The sequence below is a fragment of the Fusarium solani genome, assembly GCF_023522795.1.
Source record: "Fusarium solani strain SB1 chromosome Unknown bctg00000002, whole genome shotgun sequence".
NCBI classification, from domain to species: Eukaryota; Fungi; Ascomycota; class Sordariomycetes; order Hypocreales; family Nectriaceae; genus Fusarium; species Fusarium solani.
The window spans coordinates 1,196,201-1,216,570 of NW_027072155.1; the positions used below are offsets into that span (position 1 = coordinate 1,196,201).

Below are 20,370 nucleotides of genomic sequence, written 5' to 3' on the forward strand. Positions count from 1 at the left end.
GTTGAATGATTTATAAAACGCGCTGTTCCGAAGCTCGCATCTTGCATTATCAGATAATCTCGCTTGTACATTGTGCCTCTTGTCCCAATACATGGCGGCTGGTCTAAGATTACCATGACAAAAATCAACGTTCTCCTGAGCCTTTGGCTAGGTCTGGCCTCTTTGTCATTTGGGCTGAAGAACCCAATCATTAGAGGGTAAGCATCCATTCCCCCCAAAAGGCATGGTTCTAGTAACACTCTTGTCTTAGATGGAACCCTGATCCTCATGTTATCCGTGTAGACGATACCTACTACGTAGCTGTATCCTCCTTTCTCACATTTCCCGGTATCCCTATATACAAATCACAAGACTTGGTCAACTGGGAGTTGATCTCTCACGCCATCGATGACCCTCAAAAAGTCCCTATTACTGGCACGAGAACAGGAAATGGTAAGTTCATTCTTGGGCAAGGTGTCGATTGCTAAACTCCATGATAACAGGCATCTGGGCGCCTTCCATGTCCTATATCAATGGACGATTTTACGTCACCTCAATGGCAATGACGGGATCGGATCCCGATTATCGAACTTACCCTCGCATGTTCTGGGTCTCTTCGACAGATCTCAAGACCTGGTCTGATGTTGTATGGGGGGAGCCATACGGCATTGACCCTCACCTGTTTCAGGACCCGGTATCGAAAAAGACATATCTCACAATCATGGGCCTAAACAATGGCTTTGATCGGTTATGGGGTATTAGTCAGTGCCAAGTAGACCTGGATAGCGGCGCTTGTGTTGGGCCTTATCGCAGCATCTGGAACGGCACAATGCCCGTGACGAACAAGACACGTCCCGAAGGGCCTAAGCTCTTTTACAAGGACAAGTACTACTACTTAATCATTGCCGAAGGGGGGACAGGCGCTACTCACAGGGCGTCTATTGCTCGCTCCAAGTCTCCTGAAGGACCCTGGGACTCGTCGCCAACCAATCCGTTGATCTTCAACGGTGCCGACTCCAACCTTGTGGTCGGCAACACCGGGCACGCCACGTTTGCCGACACTCCTGACGGGAAATGGTTCGCCACCTTCTTGGCTCGCCGATATGTCGATAAATGGTCGGTCCTCGGACGCGAAACCTTCTTTGCTCCGGTGAGCTGGAAGGATGGGTGGCCCACCATGAACAATGGCGACTACGTTTTGTTGAGCCAGAGCTACGATTATGGCCCCAATGCTACATATCCTCCTAAACCATATGACGATCGCTTTGAGGGTCTCGAGCTCCGGCTAAGTTGGTATCAGCTCCGTTCGCCATACTCCAAAACCTACCGCCTTAAATCCAAGGGAAATGGAGTGGTTCTGGTACCAAACATCTACACACTCAGTGACCGGGACACACCCAGTGCCATCTTGAGAAAGCAGCAGTCTGTCAACATGACATTTTCCTCAACTCTACTACCCACCAACAAAGCCCTGGGGCCATACCAGTCCGTCGGTATCTCGGCTTATTCAAGTGAGCTGGCCCATCAGGATCTTGGGGTTCGAGGATGTGCCCATTCAACTGGCCTTTGCATATTTGTGGATATCACTGCGAATTCACCTGGCCCCGGAACACCCCCGGAAGTAAGTTGAAGTTCATCCTTATGCCTTTTTGAGTATGATATTGACCTATCCATCGCAGACAGAAGAGCTCCCCTTGAAGTTGACCCGGATTCCCTCAGACTTGCAACTGCATATTCGATCTGAACCCCGCCAATACAAACTAGGATATTCTATTGGCAATCATGAAACGGAATGGGTAAAGACATTCTCTTCAAGCCTCCTCCCGGTTGGATTCGACGGTGTCATGTTCGGTCTTTTTGCGAGTGGCAACAGTTTCCCCTGGCCCCACGATGGGCCTGAGGTTGGGTTCAGCAAGATCCGGGAGGAATACTATGACGAGGGCTTTGGCGACTACAAAGATGGAAAGGGGGGCGAATAGATGCCATCTAGCGATGCTGGTTGACACGAAGCGTGCTGCTTTCGATGCAGCACGCGCATGCACACACGAGCAGTTGCTGTTCCTACTCTCTGGTATACGAAACATGGATTAGATGCATTCACCACAAAGAACTTCCACAGCAGCGCTCCATACAACGAAATCTTTCAACAAAACGCTTCATCGCCCTTTCTTAGCTGACTCTCGTGGCTGACTGTGTCTCTGGACACGGCAGAGTGGAACTCGTGCGTTTACCCGAGTTCCATGAGGAACAGCCCACTCGCTGTGGCTTGCAGACAACGCTCAAGTCCCCAAGGGCGTGAGCTGGCCAAGCGTGATGCCCCTTGCATACACGCCAAGACAGGTCTTCTTTTGCTCAATTCGTGACCATTCAAACGCATTCCATTGTGTCATAGGTTGGAGGCCATGCTTTGCCATGTGCGCGCCAAGAGTTCAATCAGCCTCAGCTGAAATATCAAATGAGAGTGTCCACTTCGAGCCAGCAAGTGAGGTGCATACCCAGCCCTGCGTGTTGGTTCTATAGAGTCCAATTGGACAACTGGTGGCCACTGTCGTACATTACTCACTCCCAAGTTCATGATTGACAGCATCCGTCGCGGGATCAGACGCCGCTCTCCTCAAGTTCGGCGCCTTGCATTTATAGCCGTGACCGGACCTTGTAGTTGTAACCTTGTTTTCGAGTCACAGCCGATGCGGTGTTGCACAGCAGCGTATCATTCTGGATCTCAGGCCGTCAGCATGGGCAACCCCCTGGAGGAGCCACAATGGTTCCAATCAACCACGTCGAGAATCTCGCATGGCACAAATCAGCAGCAATTCTGCCACCAGCCAACAGAGATATACCCGTGCACTGGTTCACTACCTACGAATTCTGGACTAATACCAGATCGCTCTCACAGACATTTATGGAAATGCAAATTCTTTCTCTACATCCTCTCCCTTCTTGCCTGCATCGCCAACTTTGGGTTAATCGGCTTCCTCAAGACGAGATGGAGCGATCGATCAATCGTCATGTACAGCCCGTCCGTACGTCAAAGTGCTCACTTATATCTCATGTCTTGTCTGCTAATCACCTTCATGTTATCCAGCTCTCTGTTGCCTTGCTCTGGGATATAGCATGTTGCATCAACTACGCCAAACACCGAGGCAACGCTGTCGGCAACCCAGGCCCATTTGTTGTCGCTGATCTTGTCGCCTTCCTGGCTATCCTTGTTTCAACGATTTGCGTTGGCCTGTTTGACATTGTCGTGTTGGATGGTTACCCATGGGCATGGCTCGAGTTACAACTTCAAACGAGCGTCAGGAGTAGTTACGCCTGTCTCGGAGTTGGAGGCTTTATAGGGAAAGTACTGGTCCTTTTTTCTCTATTTCGGCCTCGATAGAGCGCCAATAATTCTCTATTCAAGATTCATCCATCTAGTGTTTTTTATCATCGCCTGTTACGAGTGTCACAGACGAAGAATGAAGCCTCGGATATGAAAGATTCGGCAACACTCCTCCTCCAGACTTAAGATGGCTACAGCTTATGCGAACATTGAAGAGGAGGCTGATTCATTGTTATCCAAAACACATTACTCTAACCACAGTCATGACATGTCGGTGAGCTTGTAGTTGATATGATATGATACACTGACGCGCGAGTGAAGATATGACGGATCGCCTGTCTTTCAACATCGTCTAACTCTTTTACTATAATGTGTTGTTTTATTTACTACCCTTAGAGTAGGATATGCTCATCTCTTTACCTTGGTCAGTAGAGTCTTGATTCATTTTGACGTCTATGACTAGTAGAACGTATAACTGTGATGCCTTGTTCGAGCAAAGGGGATGTAACTAAAACATTGGATGATTTCAACTAAGGCTCTCGTCAAACTAATCTTTCCTAAATCAGATAAGGGGTCCGCCAAAGACATCCCTTGACTGTCATTGTCGGCGCTCCAAAGATGAGGCTCATCTTAACTTCATAGGCAGTTAATCAAGCTACATGAGCCAAATAGGCCTGGAAGACTGAAGAGATTCATTCTCACTTGGAGGGACTGGGGACACTCCATCGCGGGCCGTTGCCGGGGCGTGCTCTCGCCGAGATGACACCAGAAAATGCCAACAAGCTCATCACGACTTTGCTCTTGTCACTTGCTCGACAACTTCAGTCACACGCATCACTGTCGTTGTCACAAGTCTTTTGCATATTAATATCAGAGTTCCCCTCCCTTTTCTCATCAATACTATCAGCAGACACAAGCATCAGCGGCATACCTTTACTGGAGCTAAACTTCGACTAACCACTACGACTTCAAACGACATTTCCCTAATCATACACTTTCCCAAGCTGAGCAGCATTTCCAATGTATCTCCTCAGAAACTACCGTTCACCCCGGCGATTGCCCCACATCGTCCTCGTTTCGACTGATATAGCAAGCAAGTCAGAGTTTGAGAGAACCCAAGCCGACTTCTTGGAGCATCTTGAAGAAAGAATCAACATCTCCTGGGCCACGACACCATCCGAAGTCCTCGATCACTTTATATCTGTGCCATTGTCAAACATACCGCCCTTGGCCATGCTGCTGATCGACAGCTCCCTCCTACTTCCCGAGTATGCAAGAATCATGGCTCAGGTTCGGCATTACGTTCGACGAGGGGGCAAAGTCGTGGCCATGTGGCGTTTCGGTGTTCCCGAGCCAGACGATCCTACTCACCGCCTCTATTTCAACAACTTCTTTTCGCTATTTGGCACCGGATGGACTCTCGATGAGCATCGAACGATCCAGCTTGTAGTCAACCCGCAATTTGCGGAAGAGAGTAAACAACTGGCTCAGAGACTTCCTCCTTGTTTCACGCTAGAAGGGCAATGCATCCAGGTGTACCAGGAAAAGCATTCGTGCTACACTGCCAACAGGCTTTTGGGTCGGACGCCAATCGCGTATGCACGTATTGGAAGAGGGTGTATTGGATATGTTGGCGATTGTCAATGGCCCATGAATCCCCGCTCGATCAGGGTCATAGAAGCGATGTGCCACCTAAGAACCTCGTCGGAAATTTAGCCCATTGCTATTGAGTAGATACCCGCGGTATGTATTGGCGTCATGAGCGCACAGGTAGTTTGTATTACACATGCAGACCAGCGAATACCACTTTTAAGGAGGGTGAGTTGCTTCACCTTGATCCCCCGTGAACCAGAACCCGAGTCCCTGAAGCGATTTGTATATCAGGCTTTCTTCTTCTTCCTGCTCGTTCGACTACCTCTTTTGATGCGTTCGCTTTATTCGAGACAGCTCGGTGATACAACGGAGGGAAAGATGCCTTCATGGACAATTTGGGTTCACCTACACCCTTCCCTGGCTCTCGGGCGGCTTGGTGGGCTTGAATGCAAGCGCGTCAAGCACATTCATCGTCAGTTGCCGCGTCCATCCACAGAGAACTAGGCGGGTTGTCTCATTCTCCATAGATGCGTAAGTTGCTGATTGACCAGTTCATTTAGATGAGAGGAGAGACAACCTGGCAAAGAGGGGGCTTCATAGGTTATCCGACCCCGGCCAATGCACATTTACTACACCATGTACGATGCGTCCCAAGCCTGGGCCATTGGCTTGTGTTAAATCCTGTACATTATGACTCGCGAGGCATCAGGTGCCTTCCGATGGATATTAGACCACATAGCCTACTCTAAACATATTCTAAAGTGAGACCTTCCAGCATTAACAACATGCTATACGCCGTGACCATGCATACCTAAAGCCCTAGGCAAAAATCCTAAGCCTCAGTGCAGTTCATTACCCCTTGTGACGTCCACGTTGCTCTTCACACGACGATGGCCCAGTGGCGTTTCGCCCGAGTTTCGCTAAGCCTCGGTGCGATCTGCCAAAGGAGTCGGGTCCTCTAGAGCCTTCGTCGACGTTGGCAAGTCGGTCGGCTCATCTTCAGGCACAGGGGTGGCGGCACCGGGGGTTGGGGACTCCTCGCCATCCTTATCCATCATGGCCGCCAAACGGGCTGCGCGTCCTTCCTTCTTGCGAGGTACCGGAGCTGAAACAGGTCAGTATTGCTTAGGGAGGGAGAACGATGCCGTAGAGACTTACCTCGTCCGTTCTCCTGCACGTAAAACCGTCTCAGAAGACCGACTGCATCGTCGCGGCCCCAGCCACCCTCAATCTCATAGCCCGACTCAATATTCCCTCCATCGCCGCCACCAGGAGGGTACGAGACACCCAGAGTACCGCTGCCATCTGGGAGTTGCGTTGGCTTCGGGGTAGGATGGGCGCTCGCGGTCTGTCCATCGGCACTAATGGGAAGAGAGTTGGCATGGATACTAAAGACACCACCAGTGCCGCCAAACTTGTCGTTGACTGCACCAAAGTAGACCTTCTTGATCCCGAGCTGTCGCAGCAGAGATGCGCACATGACACATGGTTCGACGGTAACGTAGAGGATGCACTCGCGAACGATGGATCGATCGACTCGCTCGTCGGGATGACACTTTTGGCCGTAGGGGTAGAGATGTCCCTTGGAGCCATCCTCATTGCCCTCATCGGGCACGACCGACGACATGGAAGAGGCGTCGGAAGCCGCAGCTGAAGGGGGAGGAGCCTCAACCTTCGGTCGTAGAGATGTGGTTCTGGGTCCGTCCTTTGGCGGGTAGGACAGCAAGGCACTCAAGGCCATGATCTCGGCATGTCGAGTGCCATTTCGCGTGACGTTGGTGGCATTCATGCCTCTGGCGATGACCTTTCCGTCATGGACTAGAACACAGCCAACGGGAGTCTCATTAGTCCGAAGAGCAAGCCGGGCCTGCACAACAGTTAGTTAGGTCAGCCTCAAGCAGCAGATACCTGAGCGTAGCAACATACCATATCGAGGGCTTCCTCAATGAACTTCATGTGCATCGCCCGTTCGGCTACCACAGCAGGATCCGTAAAGATCGGTGCCGTAGGGGCCGCGGGCTTCGTGGGAGGAGTCGCAGTCACATTGTCCCGATCGAGGCTCAGGCGAGCCAGTGAGTCGGTCAAGGTGCTTGTGTCCGGTGGCTGGTTCTCTTTATTGCGCTCGGCGGCCTGCTTCTGCGGAGATGCCATCGCCTCTGTCGAAGGGGCTGCCTTTGTCGTGGTGAGATGCTGATCGTTGCGGGTAGTTGAGCTGTCGCGAGGTTCTGTGGATGATCGGGGGGTTGATGGATTGTCGCGGTTGGATTGTGGATTGTTATCGCGCGTGTTTGCTTTGCTGAGGTCCTTCTGACTGCTGCTGGTCTCGTCGTGGTTCTTGCCATTCTCGCTCGTCACTGCGCTGCCAGTGGCACTGTCACTTTCGCCAGCTGGCAACACCCGTCCAAAGAGACGACGAAAGGCCTTTGCGCCTGCCTTCTTGGCCGGTGACAGGCCAAGTGACTTGAACACGCCCATGATTGCCTTGGCTCGCTTGATCTTTGAGCAATCCGGGTGTGCCTCTCGTTGGCTCTTGATGTCAATCCTCGCTTGATCCTCTCACCTCAAGCCCAGGAGCCAAAGTCTTGCGTGTCCCTTTCTCGGATTTCCTCCCTCCCCTTCTTTTTATGTCCCTCAAAAATGATAGCCCTCTCTTTCTTTGGCTCTCCCCCTACCAATGTATCCCCTCTACTCCTCCCAACAAGGTACTCTTCCAGCCCTTTCGACCTACTCAAAGGCCACGCGCCTCTGTCGTATCGCAGCCCTCGCCGATGAGAAATATGATCAAAGAATCAGGTTCTTAGCCAAGGGAGATGAAAGAGACTCAAGCTCAAGGTGTTCTTTGAAGATCACAGTCCCTCCTTAGATCATCGCACGTCAAGAGGACTGCGTCACCGGCGCGACAAACTCAAAAAGCCCAGATTTTGCGCTCGCGATTTCCAAAACTCCCGGTACCAACCGAGAAACACAGAAGTCAAGTCCAGCTAAGCCCAAAGCAAATGAAATCGACAAAAGCGATGCGACCAGTCTATCCCACACTGAAGTACTCCTGGTCGACAAGCAAACGCGCGCGACAGGTGACGGCTGTCAACACAGTCAAATTCGCACTGGAGGTGTAAAGACCGGATCAGCGGCACCAATGGTAAGATATTATGGAATCCCAAGGTCTTGAGTCAAGGTCTGGGCATGAATGATCGTGTAAGGAGCAATCAGATTGTCCAAAGGGTTGAAAAGGATGGAGGATACTCATGTCCTACTTTGACAGGAAAGAAGATTTCAAGCTCCGTTGACGCTAAGCCTCATGTGGCACGCCTACGCGGGTCAAACGAGACACTAAACATGACTCTTCATACATGTTATGAGAAATTTTATATAGAGAATACTGCAAAAATGAAAGAGATATCTTACAATGAGATAGTACTCAAGATCTCTTTTATTTATTATTTTATCACTCTTGTGATGCCTATTTAGCTACCCTTAGAAGAGAAGGAGCCAATGCCGTGCTGTCTCATCTTTGCCTTGACCCACCTCACACCGTTTACAAACTCGCCGTTTTCTGAGCAAACGGTGGTCACCTGATCTCTTTCACAGTTGTACCAGCCATGTACCCCAACCCCACAATGTCACAGCCATTTGCAGGCCGCCTAACAAAGCTCAGAGGTTCAACTCCTCTCAGCGGACAGCACCTGGGAAGCTGCGAGATCATCACACAAGACATCACAATGCAGAGCACCATTGAGGTAAAATAATACACGGCCTTAGAGGCCAGTTCATTGCATTTTGGCTCAATGCTCGCTCTATAGCAAAGGCCGTTTCCTGTCTAAAAAAAACCAGCGCGCTCTGCACATGTGGTCGCTCTTCGATATGACAATCCGAATCAAACAAAGAAAAGAGTCCAGCCTCATCTAAGAACGAGACCAGGGACTTTCAGAGCCATGTGATGCACAACTCTCTCCACTAATGCCCAAAACCCAAAAACCGTCTGGTCTGTATCAAGGACCCGTCTACACTGCAATTAAGCTCCAGCTTTGTGAGACCATGCGATCAACCGACTTCGTGCCGCCAACAGCTCTCCTTGAGCTCAAGGTGACATGAGCTTTTCCTTTGACGTTTGCCATCAAGCGTCGTGCCTGAGACGTGGAAGAGCTTCCTCCTTTCGTTGAGAGAGTCTTCTGGTCCACAGGTCCCATCTCAACAGAGAAACAGAACCAGGCTGCGAGTGCGACCGCTATCATGACGACGGACATAAATGTCGTCAGGGATGACGGTTGCAGTAGTGACGCCAGAGCAGTCGAGACAGGAGCGATGCCCAAGAACGCAGAAGAAAGCTGAGTCCTCTCCTCTTTCTCACCAACCGCAAGTTGGGCGCGGGGTGTCTGGGGCTTGACTTGTGTCATGGAAGCAGCGGGGGCCGACTCTCGCTCAACATTCGCACCTGTAAATGGTGCTAGCTCCAGAACATCACGCCTCCTATTTTGCTCAACAGGAGAACCAGAGTTCAGAGCATTCGAGCGAGTGATGCCGACATCCGCAGCACGTCGATGCTCCGTCAGGACATGACAAGACGAGGTGTCGCTGGGTTGTGCTGCGACATCTTCACGACGATCACGTTGTTGTTGATCTCCGCGATCTCCGCGATCTGAGTGATCATAGTAGTCAGAGTAGCCATCGGCCGTCTGGCTCAGGTCGCTCGTGCCAATGGCACCAGGTCGCGAGGCGTTCGCAAATGTTGTCACCTTCCAAGAAGTTAGTCGCTGCAGGAGGATCAGAAACGGCTTTGAACGTACACTCTGGAGAGAATCTCCCGTGGGATCAACAATGCTGTTGTGACTAATTGCCACCTTTTGACAAATTAGTCGCTGTTCCATCAAGGCATTCATTGAGATACGTACGTTGCTCTCCGCAGGTGACATCGCTCCAGCGGAAGATTGGAGGTCGGTTGTGTAGGCCGACGAGACAGGAGTCTCTGAAGGTTGGAAGTCGGTTATGTAGGCCGACGATGAAGATTGGAGGTCGGTTGTGTAGGACGATGAGGCAAAAGTCTCAAGTGAGCTCACGCTGTGACTCAGAACATCCGAGTCGAAGCTGGATGAGGGACTCGAGCTGTATCGCTCAAGGCCAACACCAGGATCGCGATACGTCCTATCTAGGACAATGTCGCCATCACCAAAGAGCTCCTGAGGTGTGGCCCAGGCAAGCGCAGATTGCGCACCAAGGTCACCACTTAGATAACCGCCACTGCTCTCTGAGCCACCCGAGGGCTCGATTGGTGGTCGTGGGTTCGGCGCCGGGGACCTAGGTTGACTAACCGACTGCTTGGAGAGTTCGATCGGGACCATACGCTCATCTTCCGAGAATGACGACTCGGGAGAGAACAGGTTGAAATCGACATAGTCGTGAGTCGATTCTGTCTGGTTGAAAGGTAGATCCACCGATGGAACGGTAGCCACCGCATTGCCCGTATTGTACGGGCCAAGCTGGTCTTGTGTCGATGTCGGTGTCACAGGCTTTGTGGAGTACGCCGACACAGACGAAGATTGAGGAGAGAAGTATCCCTCTGGGTCGTTGAAGAAGTCGTAGTCGTCGACAGGAGGGTACTCGAGGAAGTCCTCCCAAGCCACGTTCTCGGCTGGTACTATACCAAGCAGGTTGTCGAGTTCTGGAGTTGAAAGAGCCTGCACATCTGGGAATCCTATAGAAGCAGAGAAATCAGGCTGAGCAGCCACAGGAGATGTCCGGGCTTCCCGAGCAGGAGTCTTCGTCTTCTTGGTGACCTTGGACGCAGGCTGGGCCTGGCCCTGGGTGACTCCACGCTTCTTGTGGCTGGGGTCGCAACGGATCTTCTTCCGCCGGCAGCTGTCGCAAGCCTTGATGATTCGCATGAGGTGAGCGTGGTCTCGCTGCTCCTTGGTCTTGGAACCTCGAGAAGCAGAGTTCGTCACATCGCGGCCGTCTCTCGTCATGATCTTCATTCCAGGCAGGTGAGAGAAGTCGGTGGTCTGGTGCCGCGAAGCAGCCTTGGGAGACTGGCGTCGCGAGGGGGCAGCGGCAGCGTTGACCTGGCTCCAGTCCCAGTTGGACATAACAGGGCTAGCGTTGAAGGAAGAACCGTAACCAGAGTCCTGAAGAGGGCTGGCAGTAGCAGGAGACACAGCGGGGGTAGCCATGGAGTAGACGGGGTAGAACTTGAAGGTCTGACCGGTCAGGTGGGCGTACTCAAGGAAGTCGAGAGAGATGGATGCGCGCTTCTCCTGGACAGAAGCGGGACCGGGGATGTAAGCGTTCACCAGCTCATCGAGCTCGCGGCTTCCGACAGCAGGGAAGAACTGGAGCTGGGAACCGAGGGTGGGCTGGAAGACGGAGAAGCCCTGGGGGAGAGCGTTCGAATTGGCCATGATAAACTGATTACCGTGCGATCCGACTTGATAAGGTTGAATTGTTTAAACGAACGACGGATATTTGGAGCTGCGGTGCGCTCCAAATCCGTGCTTTGAAAAAGTGGTGAGTGGGAAAGTCGATGCGCGACTGAATGCGACTCTGTTAGACCAACGGCACCATGTGTGACAAGTCGGAGGGATGCTTACGCCGACCTGCTTACCCTCACGTGAGGTGCTGTATTAGTCCGGCGATAAGAGCTGGAACGCCGAAGGTTGCGATATCTTGTCGATGCCAACAGTAGCAAGGCTGTGCCACTAGAGATGCGCGGGATCTTTGAGCGGCGAAGCGGGCCACGCTGAGCTGGGGAAGGACGTGGGAATAGGCGAAGCCTCGACAAACGTAACTGGTCGCCAGCTTCGTACGATGTCCTTGTCTCAAAGTATGAGCAAGTGGTGAAGGCGTGAGGGGAGCCTAGGGATGGGGGAAGTCGTGATACTAGTAACGAAAGGGGGAGAGTAGAAGAAAAAGCCTGAGGCCGCTTGGAGGGCGTCGTCCAAGGTATTTCACTGCCTGGTCTGAAGCTGAACTTGCCTGGGGATTCGCTCAAAGCATGGCGCAGCAGGTGGAGGAGATTGAGTCTTTCGGCGTGCTCGATTAGGCATGGCGTCGCGAGGCAGAGTGACCCATCCTAGCCAATCATGGCGTCCAAATCTCTGGAGATCTGCCTCACCCGGAACGCCCATTGGCCTGCCTGGCCCACCACCTGCACCACCCGAGCTCTGACTTCGGCGAGAAAATAGCGCCTCCATTGGTCAATGCGTGGAGTCCTGCATGTGAGGATGACTCAACTCTGGCAACCCCAGGTTTGAGAGTCGTTCGACCCATGGTCCGCCATTCCGGATATGTGGCCATGCCCGTCGGAGGCCGCGACATGGCTTAGCAGCCCTCGTATTTGAGTCTTCAAGATCTCATCTCTATTGTAAGAATACCCAGATCATTGCATCTCCAGAAGAGATACCTGTATGCTTCTCGAGACTTTACATGTTCTTACTGTGAAACTCTCTGCCATGTGGTGGGAGGTTTTTGAGGGAAATGTCATAGAATAGTGAGTCAACCACATTCAACTGTGGCCGTGTCCATCATTTGTAGATAGCAAGTCGCAGATCGTCCCAGATCAGGGAGGCCAGACGGCACCACTGTTCTGGCACGCTGTAGACGGCTCTGTTGGCAATAGCAAGACCAACAGAAGCTCGTTCATGAGAAGCCCGTCCACGTTGACCAAAGAAATGAGAGGGGGCATCGAGACCACTTATATATTGCACCAGGAACCACCAACATCAATGCCCAGGCATATCTTATTAGGCATTACCAAGCAAATGGGTCTACTCCCAGGATCCACACGCCTCTGCCGTCCATTGAACGCCCTCCGAACTTCAACACCCCAATCCCCCCCCCAACATTGCCCGCCGATGAACCATGCCGGAGAACAGGACATGGGTCATGGTGGGGGCTCAACACCATCTTGTGCGGTTACTCATTATGAGTATGTATGGCTGGTCTGTTTCGAGAACGAGGTACGGCGCACCAGGCGCCCTGACATTGCCCACCTCGACCATCACCGAGTAACGCGCGAACCCCGTGTTAGTGACCGGTCGCAATCAGGCTTAACCGCCGAGCACCATTGTAGAGTTTGCATTAAACTCAGACAGGTTTGCTCCGAGGTGACTGTGACGGCGAAGCGCAGACTCCATACCCATAGATCCACTGCTCCTGTTTCTCGATTTCCACATTTCCACACCTGCAACAGTACTGTTGTTTGTCGTTCCATTGATCACACTGTCTGCATCTGAACCAGATGGGGGGGTCGTAGAGCTCCACGGGATGGTGTATCTTGAAGAAGTGATCCATTAATTCTGTCGGGGTCGTGAACTTGTGCGTGCAGGGCTTCGCCATGACCGGCATGGCCCCAGCATGTTGGTCATTCCAGAACAGGCATTGCCATGTGGTTGTCTTGGTGGGTGTGCAAGCCAAGTCCCTCCCAATGGCCACGATGGAGAAGCTGCGCATCAGTTGAGGTTTCCCAATGGGTTCAGCATCCAGGGTTGAGTTATCCAGGGTCAGCGGAACGAGAGTCGGGCCAAGGGGGGTATCTGTTGATACAGGCGGCAGCGACCCTGCGAGACGAAGGTCTACCAGAGAATCCGGTGGATCTAATGTATCCGAGTTGGTTAGGCCCAAGAGGTCGGTGCTCCGCGCGAGATCACCCATCTCGCCAAAGCAATCCTGGTGTATCTCCCCGAGCATCGTCGAATAGTAACCCCTCTTCGACTGCCGGTACGAAGCCTCGAAATCACGCAGATCCCAATGTTTGCACTATGGACGAGCTTGAGCAAAGCATCCTGGTCAACAACACTCGACTACATACCGCAACTTTTCGAGAACGGCAGGGTGGACAAGCACCAAGCCGTCGCATGAAGGCCGTTTTCTCCCTCTTTGTCTTTGAGAGAGGACCGCGGCGACGAGGCTTCTTTCCGTGGTCCGAGTCCTCGGGTCCTGAATGGCCAGAAACAGAAGATCTGTCGCTGTTCCCTGGAGATGGTCCTTCAGGCTGAAGATGGTCTTTGATGTCATCACCTGGAGGGTGCTGCACAGGTTTCTGCCAGTCTTCCAGCTCCCGCCACCGGTCATATAGACTTTGGAGTTCCTCTGTCCTATAAGGTTTGGTCGAGTTGGGGCGACGACTGTTTCCAGAGATGTGCTGGATCCTGGAGTATCCTCGCATCGGCTGGTGATAGGGAATGCGAATGAGGTTGCTAGTCTCTCGGTTCATCCAGAAAGCCATATCTTTGGGTTGATCAGAACAGCGTTTCGCGAGATACCGTGGGGGGAGTCAAAGTGCCAGGTCAGTTGTTGGAACAGGAGGAGGATGGGGTTGAACTGCATAAAAAGCATCTCCTTGGAAATTCGGCTGTTCAAGAAGCACAAGGCATAATGCCCGATGAGCGCCTTCGTTTGCGATAGGGCTTCCGGAGCCTCATTGTGATGGATGTTGGCTGAAACTTCAGGCAAACGGTTCGCGGCCCATTCCCCGCCATGACCTGGAGAGCAAACAGATTGGCGGCTGTTGATAGTGACCGCGAAAATTCATAGTTTTCAATGGGGCAAACGTCTTTTCGAAATGAAAATGGTTGAACAATCGGTGCGCTCGTATCGGCTCAAGTCCACGGGTGGCAAGAGATATTTTTCGCTCCAGTTCACCGTCGGGATGTTGATCGCGAAGGTCTCGTCATGCCCAGCAAGTCTTCTGCATGCCTACTCCACGCACCACCGTTCGCCCTAGAGAACCCGGGCAGTGCTGGCTGGGCTGCATGGCTTCCAGAAGGCATCCGTTTGGTGGCAGGAGCCTGGGCAGCGGTGATGATGCGGGTTGGTACAGCTGGGTCCAATCGAACCATGGGTTGGGGTGGCAGCCCAGCTGCATCTTCCTTCCTCGCTGCTTTTTTGCCTCGGGTTGCTGGATTGATGAGGCGTGGTGGTTGTTTGCCTTGTGACTTGTCGCTCACTCTGCGTTGCACTTCAGACTGCGCCACGCTTTTAACGGTGGTTGATTGGGGTGTCAGGTCCTGGGCCCCGTTCATGTGCAACTGTGTCACTTGCGCATCGCCCGTTTGTTCAGTCTTTTCAGCCTCCGTTTGCCCAAAGGGCCCGTTTGACATCGTCGTGAAAACTGTCGGTGGGAAGTCATCTGTAGGCAGCGTGAAACCAATAATCTCCTTGCTCCTGACACTTTTTCGTGCCATCTTTGTGATTCGAGGACCCGACTTGGGCTTTGGGTCAGGTTTTGGGTCGGGATCGCCATCCGCCATGCCATCATGCGGTGAAGATGGAGTGTCAACTGTGATGGCTTCCTCCCCATCACTCGACACAGGTTGGGCAGGTTTGGGCCTGCTGCGACGAGTAGGATTCGTTCGTCGCCGCATGGGAGGCGGTGACAGGTCGTCCTCGGGGCTGTTGACCGACGCAGCATCACTATTGTGTGCTGCTTCATCTGCATCTGCATCTCCATCTGCATCTGCATCTTCGTCCAACATGCGTGACTCTTCCTCCGGGCTTGGCGCCACGACGACAGGGTGGTTATTGCTGTTTGATGAGTCGTCAGGATCTGGGGTATCGGCATGCGATATATCTGAAGACATCGAGCTTCGCCGGCTACCTGCGTCGCCCGACAAATTGTGGTGCATGACACGACTGTGTGCAACACTAGGCTCCTCATTAACGGAGGCTGAAGGGGGTTCGATTGGTGATCTCCTCTGCGCTTCGATGGTCGTCTCTGCTGCGGGGCGCATGCGGGTTCTCGCGACACGGTCTCGATCTTTCTTTTCAGATACCATTAGCAGGCCTCGCCGTTGTCTTGACCTGATTCGTAGTTCTGTTCTTGGTTCTTTGGCCGGCCCAGGGAGATCATCCGCGTGATTGCGGGGAGCTGCAGCCGTCTCTGCACTCAAAGCTCGTTTTGTACCCCGGACACCTGAAGCCTTGTTCGTTGACTCTTTCGTTGATGGTTTAGATGTTATGCGTTCGGCTCGTGTTGGAGCCATGTTGGGAAGGGGTCCTTGTTCAGATCCATCGTCACCGTGAGTGCGGTTCTGGGCTGAAAAAACCGCATCCGTTTCAGAATCCCGTGGTGGTGATGGTGATCTCGATGGTTGCGCCAGAACATCGCGACGTGAAGAGTTCCCTTCGCTTTGTTGAAGCCAACTTTCGAATGCTTCGTCCTGGGCCGTGACTGGCTCCACAGAGTCTTCGGCTCGTTCTAAAGCCCTGACATCCTTTGGTGGTGATGAAGGAGACCCTGATGGTTGCCTCGAACGCTTTTTCCGGTTGCGCTCATTGGCTGGGGGCTCGACAGCCTGGCTTTCGCGGTTCTTGGGCTGGGCGGGCGCGGGAGCTGGAACAGAGGTCACCACATCCTTCGGTGGTAAGGGGCGGGACCTCGATGCTTGAGCCGGGCCCTTGTGGCGTTGGTGGCTGGCCTCTTTTTGTCTAGGCCTGTCGTGGTTGAAGTTTTGTTCGTTCCCTGCCAGTAACTCTCTGAGCGATGCCCGTTGAGGGAGCGTGCGGCGAGGAGCTATCTGACGGGGGGCAGGATTGGCGTCCGCTTTCGCTAGGTTGTCTGGAGGGGGTGGTGATTTGGAGCTTCTGCGGTCACGGTCGACTGTGCCCGATGGCCTTGACCTGGCGGTGATTTGTGCAGTCTTGGAGGCTTCGTTCGTCCTCTCTCGTAGGGCTTGACTTTGAACTGAAGGCGCCGAAGATGTGTATGGTGTGAGTGTCAAAGTCGCCCCAAAAAGGCTCCGGGCATGCCCCAACTTATTCGGGGGTGACTCCTCACGCCTCCTTCTTTTTGATGGCCGCGCATCCTCGGAAGGCGAATCCTGTTGCTGCCCAGGGCTGATGGCCATTTTGCGAGCCTCGTAAGGCGAGTGGGGAGAGATGACTGCTCTCCCGATCCTTGAGGCTCCTCCAACAAGGTCTGTGAGCGGGCGATGGCGAAGTTGAAAGTGAGAAGACTGATCATTTCTCGGGGTACGGGTTGACGCGGCAGTTGATCCTGGAGTCCGAGTGCCAGCATTGGCACGGCGTCTTTCAACATCTTTTGCTCGCTTGTCCAACAGTTCCGTCAAGTCTTGCTCTCTCTGCCCAGTGCGGTCCGAGACTTGCACAATGGCAGCGCCCCGATCCAGCTCGAACTCGTCGCCCTCGTCCAGGTCCCCTCCTTCCTGCCAGTGAGCATCTCCAATGAAGTGGCCGCGGTCATCGTAGACCATGATGCGCTTGTTGAAAGTGTGGTACTTGAGGACTCCATCTTGCCATCGTTTTTGCTTTCGCTTCAGGTCATGTGTGAAGAGGCAAATGAAGTCCACCACGAGAGCCGACGTCGGTACCGAATTTGAAGTCATGACCAGGGAGGATGAGCTAGCCATAGCGAGGATGCGTCAAAAAAGAATATACTCGTTGCATTTCGAAAATAGGACAAGGAATCCTACGATCCGAAAGGCCGTACAAGCAGACGAGGGCCTCAAAGGTCCTTTCCGATTGAACTAACACGACAAGTTCAAGGAGGGACGCGTTGGTCCGCACCTCACAAGCACTTGACGCGACGCCAGATCACGTGGTCGACATCACTCCACTTTAACCAGGCTCCCCTCCAGGGCGGCTTCTGCCTGGCAGGGCCTGTGCAACTACCTACCCTAGGCCGGATGGACGAGGAGACAATTCCAAGCTTTTTTTACCCTGGAAGTTAGGATGGATATTATGAGAAGCCTCTAAGTTATGAAGGCCCTTTAGATATACCATGTAGGGCTCGGAGGGCTCTGGAAGGCCGTTTTATGTTCATATTTACGCTCCTGGAACGGTGGAGCGGCCAGGACTTCCAGAATCGCGGCTCATCGGCGATGGATCTCCCAAATGGCCCCAATCCCGCGCATTGTGTATTTAAACTTCCATCGTGCATTAGCCTAGCCGTACAGAAGACAACGGCCTTCTATACATGGCGTATTAATTGCAGGGGAAGGACAGGGTTGTCACGCGGTTGTTGGTGGATGAAAATTGGTTGGTGATCACGTACAGAGCTGGATAGCTGTGTGTATGTAGGACAAAGGAACTTGGTATTCTATGGGTATCAATGGATGTCTTTAAAAGACGTGTGTGGTACCTAATTGTACCCGATGCAACTTGAATAAAACGCTGATATGCCGTCCCGTCCATGATGGCAAGCTATTATCTGAGGCCTGCTTTCAACCAACGCCATGAATGGATTAATGCCAAATTTGAGAACCTCCACGAAATTCTTCCATAGTCTGCCCCTGTGTTCTCTACTTCAAAAAGTCTAGAAATCCCGTGTAAAATGTTTCGAGAATGTTAATGCACCGGATAAGGCACAACCCAAGTAGGGTATTGCCCCTTAGCGGGACATGTAATCACCACCACCAAGGGATTCGAGGTCCATTGGTGTCACCGGTCCTGGACTACCGAGGGGAGCCAGTCTAGGCGATCGGGGCTTGAGCGGAGTAGGCGCAATGAACCGCGACTCTCGAAGAGGAAGAGAGCTCAGCGAGACACCGGCATCAAGTTTGTGATCGGACTTGGCCGAGCTGCTAATGAGCTCGTTGGCAGCCATGCTGGCTTGAGCAATCATGTCCCGCTGGTATTGTTGCAACTTGCGACGGAGTTCCGTCTCATGCATTGACTGGTTGGTCGTGCGGGGAGTTGCATGAGAATCGGGCCCGATGTCAGACGAGAGTGTGCCTGTCAAACCAGGACGCAGGTTCGTCTGACTGCCGTTCCTGTTCTCGTAGTTGGAAGGGTAGTACTTCCCCATAGGCAGGGGGCTATCATGGAAGCCGGGAGCCAGGTAGGAGGCAACAGGCGTGTTTGATTGAATCATGGAGGCGTTCTGGGCGGGGTGGGAGGTTGGACGGTCGGCGTAGACTGGTCCGGACTCTGAGATAAGGCGGCTCATCCTGGTGTCTGGGTGATGCTGAAATGGGTGTGGGCGATGTATGCGGCTGTTGGGATCTTCGTGAAGTGGGAAATAACCTCTGCATTCATCCAGTCAATTAGTTGTTTCGACCACCAGGCTCTCTTGACTTACCCAGGAAGATCACCTCGTGCTGAGAGAGGCTCAGGTGGAGTGCGCGCAGGAGCGGTGCTGAAGCGCTTGAGTTGGGGTAGCTCAATGGCTATGGGTCGAGCACGGCTGCGACTGCGAGGAGTAGAAGATCCGGATGGGGTGCCAGGAATCGATCGATCATTATCATCTGGGGTGAGGATGGATGTGAGTATAAGAACTTGGACAAAACGAATTGATGATGAAAGGCCGAGAGGGGCTAGTGACGGAGAGGATGAAAAACAGGAAAATGAGGCATATGATGGGATATAAGAGGCTTTATTAGGGCAGAGCCATAACCAACATCCATGACAGGGCGAGCGTCACTTAAACGGCCGGCCCCGGGAAGATGGGGCCGCTACCCCGCGATGACTGGAGTCTTGGGTGTGGGGGAGAGGCACGAGTAGCGCGATGCATGACAATCTGCCCGGACCTGGTTGACCGGGAGGCCCGGCCCGAAAGAGGTTGGGAAACGTGTTGCGAGAGGGGTAAAAAAGTGAAGGCTGAGGATGATGGGAGTGGTAGGACGTGATAGAAAACAGCTGCCAAAATGAGCGAGCGACGTGCATCTGAAAAAGATATGGCGAATTGAAACGGGCATGGGAATCTCAACAATGGGGGTGCGGGAGGCTCCCGAGACCTCTCATCCGGCCCCGCGCTGTGCGCCAGTCATTTCCAAATGGCACCATTGGCTGCACTGAGACCGGAGGTTGCGCTGACGGACATGTGGATGCATCGCAGCGTGGGACTCAGCGTGGTGGCGGCTCTTAATTGCTGGAGCTCCTCAATCAACCCCGTCCTCGTACATGTCGCATTGGCCGCGAGTTGGGTAATGGTGTACAGTGTGCAGTTTGTACCATGTGTCAGGGGTTTCTTGGTTCCTCTGAGTGTGCTTTTGTGGCGTTGGACCGGGTTGGTGAATAATTGGCGCCGTGTCTCTGGTTTCGGAGGTTTTTGTGACGACCCCGGGGCCAGCGACTGTCCGCCTTCGGATTTGTCACTCGGGCTTGGTTCCCGATGATCATGTTGATAGGAGGGATACTTGAGCACTCACTTGAGAGCAGGTGATGGGAGATCAATGGGGAAGAGGTGGGGTACGTGGGCAATCATGGGATGGCCGGAACACCCAAACATGGCTATCCGCAGTCTTTCATTCCAGAAGTGTGGAGGGCTCACCTTGAAAACGGGCATTATAAGCACGGATATCGTCTCCGTCGATATATCCCTCTCGGCCGAGGGCAGATCTCGAGTGCGGGAACGTCGGGGTGTTGCGTCCGGACAGTACCAGGTCGCCGAGGTCGTCAGATCGTGGGCTGTTGGGAGAGGAGGTGATGGAAAGGTCGGAGTTGGTGGACATGGTACGCCCAGGCATCGAGGGTCGCAGCCTGGGCGACAGGTAAGGGGACTTGATGGAACGGGCGAGGCTGGCCAT

The 20,370-nt window shown here is 53.1% G+C and overlaps 6 protein-coding genes across 6 annotated transcripts; 2 read left to right on the top strand and 4 right to left on the bottom strand.

Annotated features, from left to right (window-relative positions):
- Positions 1-114: 114 nt before the first annotated feature.
- Positions 115-1,958, top strand: MRS44_004339 (uncharacterized protein; the record flags this gene model as incomplete). The annotated part of the gene is made up of 4 exons (XM_065622164.1): positions 115-197; positions 251-432; positions 483-1,600; positions 1,659-1,958. 4 exons carry the CDS (start codon positions 115-117, stop codon positions 1,956-1,958), a joined length of 1,683 nt encoding a protein of 560 aa, XP_065478236.1.
- A 2,363-nt stretch (positions 1,959-4,321) lies between these two features.
- Positions 4,322-4,955, top strand: MRS44_004340 (uncharacterized protein; the record flags this gene model as incomplete). The annotated part of the gene is made up of 2 exons (XM_065622165.1): positions 4,322-4,775; positions 4,873-4,955. The coding sequence occupies 2 exons, from the start codon at positions 4,322-4,324 to the stop codon at positions 4,953-4,955; spliced, it is 537 nt and encodes a 178-aa protein (XP_065478237.1).
- Positions 4,956-5,814: 859 nt separating this feature from the next.
- Positions 5,815-7,369, bottom strand: MRS44_004341 (uncharacterized protein; the record flags this gene model as incomplete). The annotated part of the gene is made up of 3 exons (XM_046268942.2): positions 5,815-5,999; positions 6,053-6,761; positions 6,821-7,369. The coding sequence occupies 3 exons, from the start codon at positions 7,367-7,369 to the stop codon at positions 5,815-5,817; spliced, it is 1,443 nt and encodes a 480-aa protein (XP_046136535.1).
- Positions 7,370-8,895: 1,526 nt separating this feature from the next.
- On the bottom strand, positions 8,896-11,286 carry MRS44_004342 (uncharacterized protein; the record flags this gene model as incomplete). The annotated part of the gene is made up of 2 exons (XM_065622166.1): positions 8,896-9,732; positions 9,784-11,286. The coding sequence occupies 2 exons, from the start codon at positions 11,284-11,286 to the stop codon at positions 8,896-8,898; spliced, it is 2,340 nt and encodes a 779-aa protein (XP_065478238.1).
- Positions 11,287-12,970: 1,684 nt separating this feature from the next.
- MRS44_004343 (uncharacterized protein) lies at positions 12,971-17,253 on the bottom strand (the record flags this gene model as incomplete). Its single annotated transcript, XM_065622167.1, has 3 exons — positions 12,971-13,642; positions 13,695-14,113; positions 14,595-17,253. 3 exons carry the CDS (start codon positions 17,251-17,253, stop codon positions 12,971-12,973), a joined length of 3,750 nt encoding a protein of 1,249 aa, XP_065478239.1.
- A 980-nt stretch (positions 17,254-18,233) lies between these two features.
- On the bottom strand, positions 18,234-20,370 carry MRS44_004344 (uncharacterized protein; the record flags this gene model as incomplete). The annotated part of the gene is made up of 4 exons (XM_065622168.1): positions 18,234-18,870; positions 18,924-19,034; positions 19,993-20,074; positions 20,115-20,370. The coding sequence occupies 4 exons, from the start codon at positions 20,368-20,370 to the stop codon at positions 18,234-18,236; spliced, it is 1,086 nt and encodes a 361-aa protein (XP_065478240.1).